The 21,216-nt window shown below is 42.5% G+C and overlaps 1 protein-coding gene across 1 annotated transcript in view; it reads right to left on the bottom strand.

Annotated features, from left to right (window-relative positions):
• Positions 1-191: 191 nt before the first annotated feature.
• The window catches only part of CYYR1 (cysteine and tyrosine rich 1), a 65,161-nt gene continuing 44,136 nt past the window's right edge, over positions 192-21,216 (bottom strand). Inside the window, exons 3-4 of the mRNA XM_018562779.1 lie at positions 4,986-5,143; positions 192-561 (exon numbers count right to left, since the gene is read on the bottom strand). Of these exons, the coding sequence (XP_018418281.1) occupies positions 428-561; positions 4,986-5,143 (292 nt within the window). The 3' untranslated portion in view covers positions 192-427. The remainder of the gene's footprint in view (positions 562-4,985; positions 5,144-21,216) is intronic.

Here is a 21,216-nt window from a genome sequence, read left to right as displayed (position 1 = left end):
ATATACATTTAAAGTGATGCTTCTTATTTTTATTCTTAAAAAATGATATATTTGGCAATAACAGACTTTCGTAGCTCACAGTCAACTTAAAAAAAACCATTCGGAAATCCTTTGGCAGATGTAATGATCTTATTGCTTTGTCTACAAACTGTTCCCTTCTCCTCACTCACACATTACACATATAAATAAATAACATTTTGTATAAGATGGCACCCAATAATAACTGGATCTATACACATCGCGGCTGGTCCGAGATATATGCATTCAAGCACTTCAGGAGGTAAGGCTGGCACAAGGCTTTTGCATTTTTATATTGCACAGGACTCATTACTGTGTTGCCTCTTGGTACGTATGGTTCCACAGGTCCTCAATGTAGGAGATCTTCAAATGTTATCAAGATTGCGTGGAAAGGCCCCGTGTTGGAATGTTATTTTCCTGGTGGCCCGGGGTAAGGAGGTGGAGCGGGGTATTGTACAGGCACTGATGCAGATGGTGTGTAGGGTGGAGGAAGGTCCATAGGATACTCCATCTCATATTCATAACTATACGGTGGTGGAGAAACTGAGAAAAGAAGCAAAAATAAAAGATGTGAGAAACAGGTAAAATGGCATCAGAATTAAATTACTGTACACATTGGAGATGATTTGTTTCAAATAAAAAATAGAAAATTAGTACAAACTTGGAGCTGTTGATTAAACAAGTATTCAGATTGGTCACTTTGGGCAAAAACTCCACTAATGTTTCTATTATGTTTTCTCTCTTTGAAATTAATCAATTTGAATTGAAAATAAACGAAATGACCCAGCCCCACAGGCTTACAGTGATACTAAGCTCAGGAGTTAAATCTTAAAAATACATTCAAGTACCTTAACTATTAACAAAAAATTTATCTTATTTGTGTATCACTTGGCTGTAGATCCTCAAATCATGTCTGTATTTGTGCTGACACTGCCCTTCCTTCTGGAGGGTGGCTACTTTTGTTCCCCATGGCCCCTATGTGTGTTGTAAGGTAGCCACCGCTCCAAGCTTACTCCTGTGATGGACTACAATCTCAATACAAATTAGTAAACTAAACATGAGACTGTAGTCTATCACAGGAATGAGTTTGGAGCGGTGGCTACTTTACAACACACACAGGGACCATGGGGAACAAAAGTAGTCACCCTCCAGAAGGAAGGATAGTGTCAGCACCAATTCAGATACAAATAAGATACTGTCAGCAACATACCTGCTCCACGCATGCGCCAAGGAGGATGCTCACACGCATGCGCATAGCACGTCTTTCCCACAGAAAGACGCGCCGTAAGCCGCACCGGAAGTGACGTGCATAAGGCAAGTGTCAAGAAAAACACGCCAAATGGCGCACAGGAAGTGACGTGGTTGATTGGCTCACTTCACTATTTTAACCCGGCTTGAATGCCATTAGTTGCTGGATTGTCTTTTCAGCCTTAGTGTGATTTGGAATTCCGTTTTTGCCTTGTCATGTCTACAACCGTTTCTCTGGATTTTTGACCCGTTCCTGTTTAACCACCTTCCTTGTTTGCTGCCTGCCTTTTTGACCTCGGACTGTTTATTGGACTCTGCCTTATCCATCGGTACTGCATCTGATCTCCTGGCTTTGACCTCGGCTTGAATTGACAACAATTTCTGGATTAAACAAAAGTAGCACGGCTTCAAGACCATTGGCACTCGTGCCACTCGGTGCCTGCCGGGCCTCTGTCACCAACCTCAAAGGCCACACGACCTGAGGTGTAAGAGAAGCCTCCTCAACCATCCAGTCTCCCTACCAGGTACGTGATAGATACATTTTTTGTTAATAGTTTAACAATGGTTTAACAATCCAGTATCTCCCAAAAGCCAAACATCAGTTATGGGTAGACTGGCCCTACAACTATAATATCAGGTATTGAATGTAATTGGCTTTTTATTAAGGGTAGATATGTAATTTTACTGCAACAAACAAATGAGAGTACAACTATTTTAGTGCAACATTTTTCTATGTTATTCTGTTCAATGGGACATTGGGGGACAATTCATTAAAACTGTCTATGATGCTCTTTAGAATTCCACATTGCATCCGTGCGACAGTGCATAAAAGAATATAGATGCTAAGTGACAAGAAGTGTGTTATTTGCAGGATTACCAGGTGAAAATTAAGGGAAAAAATGTCTGGAAAAAAAGAAAATGAATGCAGCCACAACATCTTTAGACTGGTAAGCTGTAATATATCAAATTACTGTTTCTGGGTTTAGATACGATTTATAGTACTAAAATCTCAGCCTTTCTTCAATGTTGAATCCAGATCAAATATACATTTCTACATTTCCCTGCAAAGAATTTCTTGTCATTTTTGTCCAAGCACTTACAGTCATCATATTTCCTAAACAGCTCCCACCATCTCAACCATCTCAGCTCGGCTTCCCTGAACTTCCTGCCCAGTACAAGATCACAAGGGACAGAGCAGACTCCAGCAACCGTCCATCTACTAGCTGGGAGCAGGGAGGAGGGAAGTGTCTTGCCTTGCTGCGCCTGTGTGTTTGTAAAGAAACGCACAGCTCACTAGCACTCCATAGGACCCTGCAAGGGAAAGGAGCCTCCCTAAAACAGAATATCAGGGTCAGTGCTCAAGGGACCGGCTAATTCTGCAGGTAATGCAAACATTTAAACAGCAGCCTCCATTGTGAGTTAATCAGATCTGAAATATATTAAAAACTTTAATGTCACTTTAACTACTCATCCCATACTAACTTATACAATAGATATGTAACGTGTTCAGCACAATTGTCGTTTTTCGCACGTAGGCGCTACGGGCGGGGGGCTTAAACATTTTTTTTCCCCATTTTTTAATTTTTTTTATGTTACATTCATTTTTAAACACTTTTTTTTTGTACACTAACCCTATTGGTATTACAGAGGGGACTAACAAGCACCCCGTGTAATAGCAGATAGGGTGTGACAGGTCCTCTTTATGGAGGCATCAGGGGTCTTTTAGACCCCTAATGTCACCTAGAGACCCCAAACAAGCTGAGGAAGCCGAGATCTGCTTTCCCAGCTTCTTGTCCTTGCTCTGAGAGCCGGAGACTGTGTACATTTTCTTCAATGTTGAATCCAGATCAAATATACATTTCTACATTTCCCTGCAAAGAATTTCTTGTCATTTTTGTCCAAGCACTTACAGTCATCATATTTCCTAAACAGCTCCCACCATCTCAACCATCTCAGCTCGGCTTCCCTGAACTTCCTGCCCAGTACAAGATCACAAGGGACAGAGCAGACTCCAGCAACCGTCCATCTACTAGCTGGGAGCAGGGAGGAGGGAAGTGTCTTGCCTTGCTGCGCCTGTGTGTTTGTAAAGAAACGCACAGCTCACTAGCACTCCATAGGACCCTGCAAGGGAAAGGAGCCTCCCTAAAACAGAATATCAGGGTCAGTGCTCAAGGGACCGGCTAATTCTGCAGGTAATGCAAACATTTAAACAGCAGCCTCCATTGTGAGTTAATCAGATCTGAAATATATTAAAAACTTTAATGTCACTTTAACTACTCATCCCATACTAACTTATACAATAGATATGTAACGTGTTCAGCACAATTGTCGTTTTTCGCACGTAGGCGCTACGGGCGGGGGGCTTAAACATTTTTTTTCCCCATTTTTTAATTTTTTTTATGTTACATTCATTTTTAAACACTTTTTTTTTGTACACTAACCCTATTGGTATTACAGAGGGGACTAACAAGCACCCCGTGTAATAGCAGATAGGGTGTGACAGGTCCTCTTTATGGAGGCATCAGGGGTCTTTTAGACCCCTAATGTCACCTAGAGACCCCAAACAAGCTGAGGAAGCCGAGATCTGCTTTCCCAGCTTCTTGTCCTTGCTCTGAGAGCCGGAGACTGTGTACAGTGACACCGGAAGTGATGTAATACACAGCACTTCTGCGTCCTGTGATCGGAGGAGAGATCAACGACCGACCCAGTGGCCGTTGAGGGGGTACCACACAGTACAAACGGCTGTTCAGACACCAGATCGATTGTAAGTTATACAGCAATCGCCTGCTGTTAAAAGCAGTACCAAGAGCACGGCTGCCGAAGCAGCCGTTTTCTTGTTTTACCCACTTCTGCAGGCCCACTTCTATAGACATACTGCGGCCCGGAAGTGGTTAAAGTGACATTAAAGTAAATGTTTTCCCCCTCCCCCCAATGTAAATGCCAGCACTTACCTTAACTGATGTCTCTTATATATTGAAGAAAGAATAACCTCAGTACCCCTATCGTAATAGACAACTCATCTAAAGCGCTGAGCAAATTGTTGGCGCTATATAAATCCTGTATAATAATAAAAATATTGCCCTGTTTAAGCTGTGCTATCAATTTGCACAACTTTTGAGGGTGTCAACTTCAGCATTTAATTTTAGCTTTCCTCCCATGACGCATTCTGATAGCGGGAGACTCCCAGAGCGTCCGGGAGAGTTGGGATGTCTGCTATTTAAGCATTATCAGCCTGTGCTTGTGATAGTTCGTGCTATACAAGCTGTGTGCTGTCCCTGCAAGTCCTGTGTCTGGAAATCTTGTTTGTCTTCGTTTCTGACCTTGGCCTGTCCCTGGATTACGCTTTGCTTTCTACCAGCCCTGACCTCAGCTTGTGCCCGGATTACCCTTTCCAGCCGCCAGCCTCCAGCCCGTCCCTGATTACTTTATGGTAGTGTCCTTCCACTTCGGTCCGTACCTCGGTTTACCACCTCTTGCCAGCCTGTGGCTTCACCTGATCAGAACATACAGTTTAAGTCCTGGGGGCATCCAAGAACCGGTAGGTGTGCTTGCCTTATGGGAACGGCGGCTGCTATAGGTGAAACAACTCGTCACTATTTGTTCTGACAGCGTGCGTCCACAGCTGGTCCTAACAAATATTTACGACTTCTCATTTTAAAACAGCATGGTCCTTTCCTATGAGACTAGAACATTTCCTAGTGGTACGGGTCTACCCTTACCTGAATATGAGCTGATGGTATTGATATGTGTGGTTCGGACAACTCCTACACGGGTTCCTCGGCTGTTCTTCATACACATACAGATACAAATTGCGATCCCGGCGATCACTCCCATAATGAACACAATTCCGAACACAATCCCTGCTATCGCTGTGCCCCTGTAACACACAAAACGGGAGGTTAATGAGTGGACCGTTTAACATTAGACCTGCTGGTCTGTAGAAATATCTGGGTATTGGATGTAACTGCTGCTGTTTGTTTATGATAACTACAATAAACACATAAAATAAAATGGAGATATTTTAATTGAAAAACTTCCATTTACAGTAAACTCCCCATTATCCAGCATTCAAGCACCGGCACTCCTAAGCAAATAGCAAGACAAATCGGTTGCTTGATAGACATGGAGACACTAAAAAATTCTGTTAGCAACTAAATTGATATAGTTGTGAACGAAATGCTTTGTTAACATCTTGCAGTGGCTAGATACCGCGGTCCACAGTAGAATGTAAACAATGGGGAGCAAAAGCCAGCCTGCTAGTGGCCATTTCAAATTGCAATAGCCAATAGCAGGCTGGCTATTGCACCTGCCCACTGAGCAGAGAAGCGGACCTGAGAGAGAACATTCTCTGTGCAAAAGCTTTCTGTAATAAAGACCTCTCTGCTCAAAAGAAGACGTCAAAATGGCAGCTACATATTTATCTCATTACATGTTTTTGTTAAACCGGAACTCCCTAAAAACCACTAATTCGTATGTGAGCTGTTGTAGGTGCTAACGGTTTTGGTATTCTGTTCAGCCAGGCTTATGATCAGATCACCCCTGCCAGACAACACAGGTAGGTCTGTGCCCTTCCTTCTATAGCAGGGCATTGATGAGGTCACCTCTATGGTCTCTGATCCCGAGGGGATTTTCAAAGAGTTAACATACAAAGCTATTTAAAAGGACAGAGCCCTGACTGGCTGACACTGCTACTGTGCAGACAGATATAAAGACTGATTCAGGTACATATGGGAGCTATGTGTAAATATACACTTACATGTACACAGTTCTAAAGTCCCAGCATGTAGGCAGGGTTCACTCTTGGGGTGTTGCATGGGTGTTCCCCTTGGGTTAAAAAAAAGTACTTAAAAAAACGTACGATCTGCCCATCTTGGACAGGCAGATCGTACTTGCGATCATCACAAGCCCGCCCCCCTGAGGGGCGGGCTTACGATGACTGCAATGAGGGGCGGGCTTACGATGACTGCAAACGGGCTGTGTGCGTGTGCGCACACCGGCCCGTTCGGCAGTTGTCGAACCAGCAGGCCACTAACTCACCGAGAATCGTACGATTCCCGGCGGGTTTTCTAGCCTGCTGGTTCGACGGAAGACGTGCGACAGTACATTAGAAACGGTTGCACGCCTTCCATACACTGCACGATTCTCGTACGATCGCGGGATTTCCCGCGATTCTCGTACGAGAATCGTGCAGTCTATGGGCACCTTTAAACACAATGTTGACCTGAATTCCCCTTACAAACTGATCTTGTCCAGTCTTTCAGTCCATGTGACATGCTTTAGCAATCAAGCCAAGATACTGGTGTTTTAAATCAGTATGTTCCCAATACAAAATAACAGTGTTCTAGCTGTAATTTACCGCAATTTCTTGTAAACAGAATGAAATGCGAGTCACTTAGTGATGTGCTACCACCAGCGTGTCAGTGGATTTTAAAAATAATTGCTTACCTGACCTTTATTATGTACACTTCATTCCCTGCCACACTGAGACACTTTGTGTTACTCTGCCTGTCTGCCAGGAAGCCTGTTATACAGATTAAACACTGAATCTCCGAGCATTCCATTTGCCACGTTCATTATCAGACTCTGCTAAATAATTACCCGGGTCCTTTTCAGAAACCACAAAAAGAAGGTAAAAGCCCCATCATAAGGTTAATAACGGGCATAAGCAAATTGCTTGCAATAAGCAATCAAAGGAATCTGGATGACGGAATTTTTTGGATTATGTGTTGATGATAGGGTTGCACAGATACCAAGTACAGTACTCGGTACAAGTACAAGTACATGTACCGATACTTTTGAGCTCCAAGACTAGACTAGAGAAAAATTCAGAAGTTAGGAGGCAGCTGTAATTTGTAAGGAGCACACGGAGCTCCTGGGATTTGTACATCTTTGTTTTAATGTATTATTTTGTTTTTATAAATAAAGGGATGCACAGATACCAGTTTTGCGAGTACGAGTACTGGTACTTGCCGAGTACTTACAAGTACGAGTACTGATATATTTTTGTTTATTGTCATGTGACAGTTTTTCTAAAACAATACAGACTAATGATTTCAGGACAGTGGTGGAGCGCCAGAGCGAGGTCCCAGCTGCAACCGCTGCAACCCTGGTAGTTCTCATGAAAATGCCAAGTATCTGCACTGGTATCTGAACAAGTATCTGTGCATCCCTAGTTGATGACATTATTTGTTTTATCATAAAAATTCTATTAGTCGGTAGATGCTCTGTAATGTAGGAACTCCAAAGTAACAAATGCTCCTCTGTATTGTAATGATAAGGATTAGATTGGATGGATGAAAATAATAATCTGTCATTTCATTTAATATTGTCATTAAAATGTATTAATTAAAGGTATGGGGGGGGGGTTTCATGATGGCGAGAGTAAAGCTGGTCATACATTGCGAATGTTGGCCAGTTCTTGATGAACTCATTTCAATCAGTGGGTGGCCCTGTTTGCACCCTACAATCAGAAAATCAAAGGAGCTGGTCGGAAATGTTTTGGGCAAACAGTGGCGGTGGCCATTTCAGGTATTATAACAGTGGCACACCCGCTGCCGTCAGAATACAACAGCCCAGCCAGAGATTCATCCATCCGGTTTAAGGTTAGTGTGGATGGGGGAATCTGTTACTGTATTTTCCTTCAGCCCACAGGTTGAATGAAAAAAGTATAACAATGCATGGTTGAAATCTGTGACTGGTGATGTTGCCATTGAAGTCCCATTGGTAAGATTTGCTTTCACTTCCTGTTCTGTAGATCAGCCTTTCTCAATCGGAGTGCCGGTGCGGTCTGACTTTGTCAGGGGTGTTGTCAAATTTCCATTCACTTCTTTCCTGTGGTGCTAGTGGGCCACAAATTTTGATGTGAAAGGATGGGTGGACTCTGATGTGAGAGGGGCTGCTGATGTGAATGTGGGGGCTTCTCATGTAAAAGGGAGGGCTTCTGATGTGTAGGGGGGCTTCTGATGTGGAAAGTGGCTTTGTTGTGAAGGGGGGCTTCTCATGTGAAAGGGAGGGCTTCTGATGTGTAGGGGGGCTTCTGATGTGAAGAGGGGCTTTGTTGTGAAGGGGGGCTTCTCATGTGAAAGAGAGGCTCTAATGTGGAAGGGGGAGCTTCTGATGTGAAAGGGAGGGCTTCTGATGTGGAGAGTGGCTTCGTTGTGAAGGGGGCTTCTCATGTGAAAGGGAGGGCTTCTGATGTGTAGGGGGGCATCTGATGTGAAGAGGGGCTTTGTTGTGAAGGAGGGCTTCTGATGTGAAAGAGAGGCTCTAATGTGGAAGGGGGAGCCTCTGATGTGAATGGAAGGCTTCTAATGTGAAGGGGGGCTCTGTTGTGGAGTGGGGGGGACTTCTGCTGTGAAAGGGGAGCTTCTGATGTGAAAAGGGGGGCTCTTTTGTGACAGAGGGCACTCTCCATTGTTTTTTGCAGGGCATCCACGTGAAAATCTATAACAGACCCATATCTAGGAAGAGGGTCTGGTATAGATTTTGGAGAACCACATCATTTTTTGCATTTCCAATTTTCTCATTTTAGTCTGAGGTCACTGACAAAAGGTTTAGAATTGCTGATGTAGACTCAAGAGGAGACGAGAAAACAGTTGTCGCCAGAACAAGTATCCCCACTGTTCTTATTTTGTTGAGAAAATCAGATTTTCCCTCACTTTAAATGGTCAACAGGGCAAACAGAGAGGGTGAATCTCCACAGCTAAGATACAGACAACAATAAAAAACCCCGTCCCACTCCAAGAAAAAAATTCATTAAAATCAATATCCAATGTTCATTCATATTTTATGCATCATGTGACACAGCGGGCTTCTTCTCTCTCAGTACTCTCTCAGTGTCTTACATAATTCTATTTTTCCCATTAACTCATTGGAGGTGTTTTATTCTGTCATCCCTAATCATGCATGAGTTATATTTTGCTGCTGTCACTGTATTTCTTAATTCTCACTGTTATATAGAATATCAATAAAATAATTGTTTTAAAAAAAGTCATTATAATTGGATTTTTGCAGACTAAAATGGAATATAAAAAATTTGTCAGGCCGAAACGGAAAATTATTTTTTTTTCTCAGCTTTAAATAAAAAAAAAAATGTTTTCAATATTTTTATTTATTTTACTTTACTGTCGTGGGCTTTGGGGAAATATCAGGGGCCTTAAACGGACCCCTGGTATTTTCCTATTGAAATAGAAAAAGAGATTGAGGACAGGAAGCCTCTATATTGAGTGCTCCTGTCCATTCATAAACCGTGGAGATTGTATTAGTTACTATGTCCACAATCATGAATAAACAAGGGGGAACCCAGAGCAGCACCCAGTGAGGAGGAGAGAAACTAGAGATGCACCGCATTTTCGGCAAAAAAAATTGTACTTTCGGCATTTTGCCAAAAGTACATTTTTCACCCAAAATGTTCTTCACTGTCCAATTACAGGCTGGGGGAAGGGAGGTGACCAGAGTGAACTGTTTACCTGCAATATAGAAAAGTCAGGTCACAGGTTGGCAGGTCTGTGCAAATCTCAGGAATGGCTGGACATAATGACATATCCAATGGTAAGTAAAATGGGTCCCATATATGTATTTAAACTGTACATTAAGCTGGTTGCCTGAAGTATACCTTTATATACAGAAATATCATCATGTACAAAGGACCTGATAGCCGATGACTACAAATGGCAATCTAATGAGGAAACCACAAAGCCGTTAGGCGATGTTTACTGCCGTCTCGTTGTTCCAGAGCACTTTATCTATCTATAATGCAACCTCTTCACAGTGCAGCCAAAGTGTTATAATAGTTGCCTAGGAACCCGGAAAGGGAGGGCGCGTGACTACAGCCTGGTGGGACTTTACCCATCCTTGCGTGCTGCGGCTTATATATAAATAGCATATGGCACGTGCTACTGATAAATTGTGTCGTCACTGGCACAGTGATTGAAAATAAATGCAAATATCTATACATCTGCTGCAAGAACATGATTTCTCTTGGTGCAGATCTCTTGAATATAGATTGTCTGTAGAGAGAGAAAACAAATTAGTGAAGCCTGAGAGATAACTTCATTGCAGCAGGGAACATCTCAGCTCTACGTGTGCTTCATTATATCGGGAAGTGAAGATTCTAGGTCTGCCTTCACTTCAAAGGCCGCGGTTTAAAGGGTCAGTCTATCCGAAACCAACATTTCCTGTTGTTTGAGGTGGAGAAATATAGAAACAGTAGGGAACGAATTATTGTGATGGTTTTTTTATCCCTAAAAATGCCTTTTATAGGACAACGGTCATATTTTTTTACAGGTATTGAGCTGATAAAATTGTAAACTGAGGTTAAATAGCTGGGTTTTTTTTTTTGCAATTTTAAAAGTCTTAATACCAAAGAAAATAGGGGCCCACAACAGGGGCGTCCCCAGGCATGGTGTCACCTGGAGTCGTTGCCAGGTGACACCTTGCTGGGACATCATCACGCATGCGTGTGACGTCATCATGCACGCACGTAATGACATCACGCACGCGTATAATGATGTCACACATGCTTGCCTGCCAAAAAGAGGAGGGGACGTTCACCCAGTGGGATAAGGTATGCCGCCGGTTCCCCTCCTCTCTCGTGTAGCTGTCGGGCTCTTGGTCCATGACTGAGTGCCTTACTTTTCAGAGGGTCATTCATTTTGGTGTCACTCCCTCTGATGGTGTGACCCGGTAGGGGCCATACAACCCACGCCCCCCTTGTGACACCACTGGTCCACAAGCCCCAACACAAGCAACACACAACACATATTAATGCCACATACATGCATAACAATACATGACCAGCCCTACAGCCTACTACAGCGAGACATTACACAATAGGATGGCTCAACACCAGGTTGCCGAAGATTATCACTACAGCATCTCAATAGGCATCAACTGTATTTATTCATTCAGAGATGGAACTCCATCCAAGGACCCCATACCTTGTTAAATTGCTTAGGACAAGGCCTAGCTTTATTGATCAGTTTATAGTTAGAGACAAACCCATACATTAGATCAGCCTTACTCAACCAGGGTGCCTCCTGCTTTCCTTAGCCCTGGTTCACACCTAGGCGTATTGCATATGCGGTAACGCGATTCGCGGTAAAAAAAAATCGCGCGACAAACGTGCGTTTCCGAGGGCTACTTGGCTGTATCCCAATGGAAACGCGCAACAAAAACGGCCCAACGTAGTACATGTACCTTTTCAGGCGTGGGCCGTTTTGTAGCGCGTTAGGGACGGGCTGAAATACGCCAAGGTGTGAACCAGACCCATTGAATACAATGGGATTTAGATGTTTGAGCGTTTTGTAGAGCGTTCGCCGAGCGTAGAACGCGCTACAAAACGTTCAGGTGTGAACGAGGGCTTAGAAGTGCCTCAAAATTTTAGCAGTGTCATGCCTTTCCATGCTGCAGGCAAGCAAGGAAAAAATGACGCTAATCCAAGGAGGGTGATATACATTCAAAGGATGGAAGTCTTTGTCCAGGCCTGCTCTGCCTTCTGCCCTCTGCCATGCTGCATCTGGGATAATGGTCTGGTATGGATTTTGGTGGGGAACACGTCATTTTTTTTACATTAATGTTTTATTACATTATAGACTGGTGTGCCTCAAAATGTTATATGTTTTTAAAGGGTGCCATGGCTGAATAAAGGTTGACAAATGCTGCACTAGAGTCATAAACATCTCAATAGTAGGATTGGGTTGGTTAGGTTTTTCCAATGCAACAAAATACCCAAACGAGCATAAAAACGCAATAATTAGAGTAAAGTCCTCTCCAAAGAGTGGGAGGTAAATGGTTGCCCAATGCTTAACAACATGTTTTGTGCTATTTATATATAGGATCTATTTTACAAATAAATGTTTTATTTTATTTTTTATTTGGTATTTTATTATTATAAATACACATTATAAATTACACAGGACAAATTATTCCTAGAACACTAGGGGTTATCTAAAGAGAGGACACAGTTGAAGAAGTTCACTTTCAGGACCACAGCCTTAAGTAAGGAGGGGGAGGAGTTACTGCTCTGACTCATTCACTGCGAGTGTGAATTTTAGCTTGAGCTATTAAGCTCTGTAAACAACACATTTTTTGGACAAATAAGAAGATCCAGGAAAATGTCAAAAGCAACCAAGCCTTATGGTAAACACAACCCTGAAAATGCTTCTAAGCATCCTGCGGGTCTGGATCACAGCTTGCACTCCATCAACAAACCTCTTTCATTATGTGATTCAATCTACCAATTTTAATCCCACCACCCCATTCCCACACTGCACCAGCCATACTGAATTTTCTGCAATGTTGATTGACAAGTTGTCATACAAGTGACAGCCAAAATAGTAAAGGTTTCCAGACCAAAAAGAGGATGAGATTTAGGCCGTTCCATGTGCATGCAGCATGAATGGTAACACACGTGTGTAGGTGTAAATAGGTCTGTTGAGTTTCCCCTTTACACTAAACTGCAGCACATAGATGTGAACCGACCACATAGAAAAAAATGGGATTTCTACTTGACATGCATTCTCATGCAGCAATATGGAAAGTTTTGTTGCATCAAAACAGACAATTGTGAATGTGCCCTTAATCTTGCTAGAGGGGGGAAACACTTCAACCAAAACTAAATTAAAAAAAAAAGTTTTTTTTTGGCTATACAGTACATGCCAGTTTCAAAACCTCCTACCTGAAATAACTTTTTTTTAGATCATACTGTAGCTATTAAAATGATATATTTCAAAGTATGTCGTCTACCCACTATATTTGTCTGTTACCTAGAAGAATTCATATTTTAACAGCTTGTCAGAACTATCTGATGTCACCGTGTTCCAGGCCATACTCATATTGTCATCTTCGAGTCACTTATATTTCCCCTCCGACACAGTCAGGGTTAAAGGCAGTACTTGTGTCAGATCCCATTACATCTGCAATGAAATCTCAGCATCTCCAGCCCACACAACGCATGCTGCAATTACCCTGCTGGCCTCAAGGGCCATTTTATTAAAGATTTCATATCACAGGCTAGGGACACAGAGGCATATGTGTGGTCTCCAGGGGAAGGCGGTAGGGGGTAGACAGCAAAACAAATTTGAGCTCTGTACAGTGGAAAGCCATTCTTGCTTGAGGGAAAAACCTTGGTGCCATACGCTTAGTGATATATAACTGAAGACTGGTATCACACTCATACATACATGAAATACTGGACATGCATCCTACTGTGCTTGTTTTCCAAATAGCTATCTCAAAGTCTTGTGATTATTTATGGAAGGAAAAGGAAACTGATAAGCTCTGTTTTTTTAGGTGTACATGAGAATGTCTTCTGTTTAAAGGGTTTTATATATCAAACTAACCATTGTGGGCAACAATAGCAACTGATCAGTACTTTCTTACCAGGTGCTGATCAGTACTTTCTTACCAGGTGCTGATCAGTACTTTCTTATCAGGTGCTGATCAGTACTTTCTTATCAGGTGCTGATTAGTACTTTCTTACCAGGTGCTGATCAGTACTTTCTTACCAGGTGCTGAGTAGTACTTTCTTACCAGGTGCTGATTAATAGTCTGACCAGGTGCTAATTAGTATGCTGACCCGGTTCTGATTAATACTCTGACCAGGTGCTGACTAGTACTCTAAGCAGTTGCTGATTAGAACTCCCACAAAGTGCTGATTAGTACTCTTACCAAGTGCTGATTAGTACTCTCTCCTAGTGCTGATTAGTACTATCACCAGGTGCTGATTAATACTCCCACCAGGTGCTCATTTGTACTCTTACCAAGTGCTGATTGGTACTCCCACCAGGTGATAATTTGTACTCTTACCAGATGCTGATTGGCACTCTCACCAAGTGCTGAATAGTATTCTTACCAGGTGTTGATTAACACCGGGAGGGGGGTGTCAATCACAGTTTTGAGTGGGCTTAGGCGAACAGCCTTCACACCAAGCCAAGGATCATTACCAATGCTGATTAGTACTCTCATCAGGTGTTGACCTGTATTCTAGGTGCTGAGTGGTACTCCCATTAATTGCTGCCCACTATTTAAAATGCGGCAACCCAACAGCTCTTGCAGAGGATACAGTGATAAACACCAATTACACTGCAAACACTTTTGGCATAAACTATTTATAAAACATAATTTGACATCATTTTGAGTATGGCAACCCCTGTTGTGGTAGCTGCTAGGTTGAAGTTTTTTATAGGTGACAAAAATCCTGTGTAATAAAATAATGTAAAACTATACCTGCGCATGTGCGTAGGCCTGTCTTCTGCATTTGCGGGAAGCATGCGCTAATGTGCATGCGTGTGCAACAAATGGTGGCGCACAGGAAATTATGTAGCTCCACCTGATAAATGGGCCTATTTAAACCTGCCAGTCCCATGGATCATTGCTGAATGGTCTTTCAGCTCCTGTGTGTGTTCCTGTGCTTCTGCTTGTTCCAGTATTCTGCTGCCTTGACCCGGATCTCCCTGACCACGCCTGCCCCTGACCTCTGCTTGCTTCCAGGCTATTCTTCTGCCTGCCGCCTTTGTACTTCGCTGCCCGATTGGTGTTGACCCTGGACTGCCTGACTCCGTCCTGCTCCAGCAGTGTTCCCCGTTGTCCTTCCAGCTGCATCCACAACTGCCTCCTGCTTCTTTAGAGACCAGCTTCGGGACTTACCCAGGCACAGTGCCCTACACCCTCTTGCACCGGTGCTGCTCTCTGTCATCTCACTCCCTGTCTCCACTCTCAGGGGTGCGGGACAAGAGTTGCAAAGGAGGCCTCCTCGACTACTCGGTTCTCTACCAGGTACGTGATAAATAAATTAGGAGGCATTACACTGTGGTGAATTTTTTAATCAGTTGCCTATTTACTTTATATAAAAAGGATATAAATCTACTTTCAGAGCTCCAAACACCTTTATGAACACAGATATTACCCTGTAAAAGTAGCAGTGACATCAACACTATGCTTTACATAGCATGTGTGAAAAGCAGAGCTATGGGAGGGGCCCCGCAGGCCCCACCTACTACAGGCTGCCTGAAGAAAAATGCAGGAGGGGTGGAGACAAGACCAGTCACCCTGCACAAAGAGAGAGAGCAACAGTGACTGGTCTTTATTACAGGAAGCTCCGGCACAAAGGCTAAGTATGCATGTTATTTCATTCTGGATTGTTACATAAATTTGGAAGAAATGCAGAAAAGAGACAAAGATTCACATAAGTATACACATGGGTCTTGCAAAAATCCTTTTATATTTACCTATACAGGCCAGTCTGGTGAAGTCATTGGTTCTGACCCTTCTCCAGCTCCAGTATTGGTCTATGCTCCTGAACAGTGTGCAGCACTCACATAATGATGTGCAAATGCAGAGCTGCCCAGGAGTACTGTGAGCCCAACCTGCCATAAAAATGTGACCCAAGGGGGCATGTCTGCGATGGCATGAGCTCACAGGAAGTAGGTTGGATGCTGCTTTCCTTATTTTTTAACAAGCTGGGCCACTGAAATTTATGAATAGTTAATAAACAGCTTTACATGGTTTGCATTTTATTCTTCCCACTTCTTTTTACCTGTATATTTAAAAATAACTCAGCCCATGTAGTAAAGAAGTACAAAGTCCCAACCAGTAAGCGCTGCCGCCACCTCTCCTGCCTCTGGGGTTATGCTTTAAATTAATTAGCCTTCAATTAAAACTGACAGGTTAAAATTTCCTGACCCCGGCACTGCCGCCATTCAGACGTGATCTGTGCATCGTTACTAATAATACTGCTGTGTTATTATCTGTCAGATAAATTATAAGTTATCAGCTGTTAGGAGCAATTTTATTCAGACCCCGATGCCTGTATTCTAGCAAGATGGAAACAAATAAAATATACAAACTCTAAGGCCCCATTCACAGAGGGTTTAATTATTCTTTAAGATCAGTTTAAATGATAGATGCAAATGTTATTAGCTTCATATATACTTCTGTGGTTAATATGTGTCCACTCCATCTGCTCTCCCAATTAAGGAGAACCTGCACGAGGCCTGCCCAGCAGACCTATTTATGAGAACAAAGGCTGCAGCATGACAAGGTGTGGTCAGGGCCGGATTTACGCTCTTTGCTGCCCCAAGGTCAGGTTCCTCAATGCGCCCCCCTACCAGCCAACCTCCACCCCACCCCCCCATGGAGAATGACAGACCTGCAGGCTGCATACAAGTGATCTCTTGCACAAAACAAGCTGCAGCAGCCCTGCTGTATATCTAGCTCTGCTTGCCCAAAGCAGGGCTGAATGTAGAAAACAACTACCCGCCCGGCGCCCAGAACTGCATGTCGGGCATCGGGAGTTGGTGGCATGATGAAATCTTTACTAGCTTAGATGATGTCTCGCCCTCTAATTGGACAACGTCATGAGTCCACGGAAGAGCAAAGGCATTTACAGTTAGTCTTCTGGATGGTAGACAGTGAAGGCTTGTGCATGTGATGTTCAAAGGAGTGCACAGGAGAACATTACAAGAGCTGAACAGCAACATATGATAATGGGCCCTGGGCAGTACTCTGTGTGGTAGACTGCAGAGCAACCAACTGCAAGCTGTTTAGCTATAGCTATGGTGTTCTGATGAGGCCAAGTTGTGAGCATTCATGACATTCTTTTTTTTGTGCCAGATGCTATTAAACCCCCTCCATGTGAATTGCCCCATATAAGTTATGTGAAGAGCAGCGAAAGGCTGTCTGAGCCATGCTGTAGTAGAGAATGCATCTGTCACAGCTGTATGTATCTTGCATAGGATTAGAGTGCGAAGAAACACTAGAAGAGGAAGTCTGTAACTGATTTACTATTTACCAGTAAGCCGTGTATTTATCTCTTGTGAGTTCCATACTGTTCTGGGAAAAAACACAACACCGACTGTTCCAACCAAGCCAACAGAGACAGAGATGAGACCCGCTCATAAGTCATTACATGAACAAGAGCCTTTATTTACCTATTCAGTGGACAATTGGGAAACGAAATACAGAATCACGTTTGTGCTATACAGAAAACACATCAGTCATGCCGACCACAGAAAAATATAAATTTGAAGAGACATGGCAGAAAAACATGTTTCTTCATAAAGACACAACAAGCTTTAGTAATATGTTGGGAGGAAAAAAAAATCAATTCTTCGAAACAATATGGTGGAAGTCAAAGTGCTGAGTTTGAAAGCATTCAATTGTATTTTTTTCTTTTCATAAAAGCACGTAAAATTGAATCTATCATCCATGAAACACTTGTTCATCAGCATTTACAAGAGAGACTTTTTGCAGTATCTAGCTTTGTACAACATTATGGTTCCTACATCTAGCTAACATCTGAACCAACATCTAGAAGAGCTAATATCTAACCCAACATCTAATAGACCTGACATCTAACCCAACATCTAATAGACCTAACATCTAACCCAACATCTAATAGACCTAACATCTAACCCAACATCTAATAGACCTGACATCTAACCCAACATCTAATAGACCTAACATCTAACCCGACATCTAATAGACCTAACATCTAACCCGACATCTAATAGACCTAACATCTAACCCGACATCTAATAGACCTAACATCTAACCCGACATCTAATAGACCTAACATCTAACCCGACATCTAATAGACCTAACATCTAACCCAACATCTAATAGACCTAACATCTAACCCAACATCTAATAGACCTGACATCTAACCCAACATCTAATAGGTCTATTAGATGTTGGGTTAGATGTCAGGTCTATTAGATGTTGGGTTAGATGTCAGGTCTATTAGATGTTGGGTTAGATAATAGATCTAACATCTAACCCAACATCTAATAGACCTAACATCTAACCCAACATCTAATAGACCTAACATCTAACCCAACATCTAATAGACCTGACATCTAACCCAACATCTAATAGAGATGATGCAATTAAAACAGCAAAAAATTGGGGCCCTAAATGAGAAGAACCTGTGCTGCCGGTTGTGAGAGATGCAATTGAGAGGTGAGACTGAACATTACCCCTCTCCACCCATGAAGAAATCCAATTTTGGCCTGGGGTTGATCTTTATAAGAAAAAAAGACAACTCTATACAGACTTTTGAGGATTCCAGATTTCCCACAAATCATTGGAATATTTTGCCTTGCATGCTTTTTTGCATCTTGGTAATGTCTCTAAGGTACCGCAGGCTGATTTATAGCACTGTAGCTCCATAAAAGCAGGTGAGGAGTTGAACAGACACTGCTTATGGAGTCAATTTGGCAAGAAAACAGCAGCTGTTAAAACAACAGTTTCATCTGCTGTAAACCCTTTACCATCCTAATTGTTATTAAAAGGATGAGAATCTGGCTCCATCCACACAGGGTTCTCTTCTACATAGCAGCTGCAGCAAACAAACGGCTCTGATGAAATTGGGAGAGATGCTTTGAGTAGACAATCCATTTGACGAATGTTGCACTTTGCTCAGTGTTTTGGATGGCTAAAGATCTGTAGTTGGAAACGGGCATAATCCCAGAAGGCCAGACTAATGACCATGACTTGCATCCGCTGAGATATCCCCAAACAGGATGCAGAATGGAATTCTGCGTCAGTACAGGATGCACAACAGGCAAACCCATGCTATAACCAGAACATCTTGCTGACCATGATGACAGACAAAGTGAAGAATTGAATGCTGGTCACGGCTTTGTTTTAATGTGAACTGCACTATTGAAAGTGATTGTGTGCTCTGTCCAGGGCTGTGATTAGGGTTGCAGGTGTACTAGGGCGCTGATCTTTATCATTTTTATTTGTTACTATCAGGCCAAATTTCTGAAGGTTAAGAAAAATGGCAAGAGGAAAGGAAAGTCTGTGTGCTGTACTACCAGCCCAGCCTAGCTCCTAAAGGGCTAGGCCGGGCTGGTAGCTTGGTCCAAAACTAAAAATTCAATATGTATTTCTATATTGAATTTCTATAAGTCTTTTCCCAATCCTCATAACCATATAGAAGTTCTAGAAGTTTATAATCTTTTTTTTATTGAAGATAGCCATAGAATGTACTTCCTCGATGCACTGACACAATTTCACTCAGCCCTGTGAAAATGCACAACTTTCACAGAGCCTGGCTTCTCAATTACATCTCAATGTCTGAACAATGTTACATTAGCATTGCTTGCTGGAAGCAATGCAAGATGGCATATGCAGTCTTGAGAAATCAATGCATGAGAAATGGAGATTGCATCACTTTAAACAGCAGAGAAACAGACACAAAGCACACTGGGAATCCAGAAAGTTGTTGAAGGTGATGAGCAGACGGAAGGCAGCACTCACTACATAAAAGGAATTTTTTAAGTGAGCTTTGATTACATTATCAAAAACTATTAAATGTAACAAAAAATATTTCATTATGAGCAGCTGCCCTGGTTGCTTTAGATATCTCTATTCACCTAGTTTCCATAAATGACCCAATAAAAGCAATCAGTATGACTGATCTAGGCATTAGTGGCCAGTGTAGTTCTTCTCCTGAGCCCGGTCCACCTTCCCCCATACAGCTCCTCCGGTGATTAAAGGCGATCTCCATTTACCTCATCACAAGCAAAACATAGACTGCACTGACTTATTGGCATTATTGATGCTTTTAATTATTTGACCAAGTATAAGAGTTTTACTTCAAGCTTTGCGAGAGAGTATTAGAAATAAATTACATCAAGGTACGCAGCAGAGGCACTGGATGTAAGTATGCCAGCTTGGGGAGAAATACATCCTTTCACCTGCATTTTCTACCCAGGTTTTAATGTTTTAGCTTTTAAAGTTTAATGATGCTGAGTGCACACTGAGGCATTAAAACACATCTCCTAATGGAAAGCACAGCTGCCGCCTGCAAAGTTTTCTTTGGCTTACTGGAGACAGATGTGTAATGGAAGACGATAACAACCTTTGTGGGGAAAATAATATTTAATATATAACCATACTGTAGTCACTGTGTTTTTTAAGGAATGTTACAGGTATATTTTTGGACAGACTTGTGCAGTACAGTATGTGTTATCTACTGTTCTAGCATGGTTTATAGGGAAAAGTGAAAAAAACAACAACTCTTGAAGTGGGGCTACCACACCTGCACTTCAAAGGTTAACTGTTTATGCCTAGGGTATTGTGTGAAGGACTTTTTCTTACCTGATCCCTGCTCCCTGGATGGTTGGCGCTCACCTCGTCTCCCCTCTGCCCTGGATTGTGAACTGTCCTTCAGCACCCTCACATATAATGTAGGGCTATGGGCCCTGCACTAGAAATGATGATGTCAGTTGGCCTCCGCAGGGGGAAAGAGGCTGCGGGGGCTGGTGTTGGTGCAGGGATCAGGTAAGTAATAGTTGTTTACACAGGTCCCCTATACAAAAATGAGCAGTTAACTGTTGCAGTTCTGAGGCAGTCTCGTTGCAAGGGTAGTTTTTTTTAGATAGTCTTTAAAGATAAATTGGAGTAGATACCAGCTGCACACCATACAGTGTTGTGACAGTGCCATGCAAAACCTCGATACTGGAAGATAAGTCACCAGCACTCAGCAATTCAATATGCAAATATTATTATTATTATACAGGATTTATATAGCGCCAACAGTTTGCGCAGCGCTTTACAATATAAGGAAGACATTACAATCACAATACAATTCAAGACAAGATGGGAAGGAGGGCCCTGCCCTTGAGGGCTTACAATCTAATAATATAGTTTGTTTTTTAGCAAAATACCTCACATAGGTCAATAAGCCAACATTTCAGGTCCACAGAGGGTCTCTTTCTCAAGCCAAACTGTGACTGTCAAGAAAAGGACCCTGCATGGCTCCAAAATGTTGGCTTGTTTAACTAATCTTTTAAAATCTGAGGCTTTAAAGATATACTCTGGTTCTACATTAAAGTATTGGAGCAGGAATCAAGGAATCAAGTAAGTAAAAGTTCTTTACACGGGTCACAGACAAAAATGAGTTAACCCTTGCAGTATGGCGGTAGTCACACGGCAAGGGTC

This window comes from Nanorana parkeri, unplaced genomic scaffold (assembly GCF_000935625.1).
Source record: "Nanorana parkeri isolate BGI_ZX_2015 unplaced genomic scaffold, ASM93562v1 scaffold599, whole genome shotgun sequence".
Lineage (NCBI taxonomy): Eukaryota > Metazoa > Chordata > Amphibia > Anura > Dicroglossidae > Nanorana > Nanorana parkeri.
This window is presented reverse-complemented; position numbering and strand designations above follow the sequence as displayed.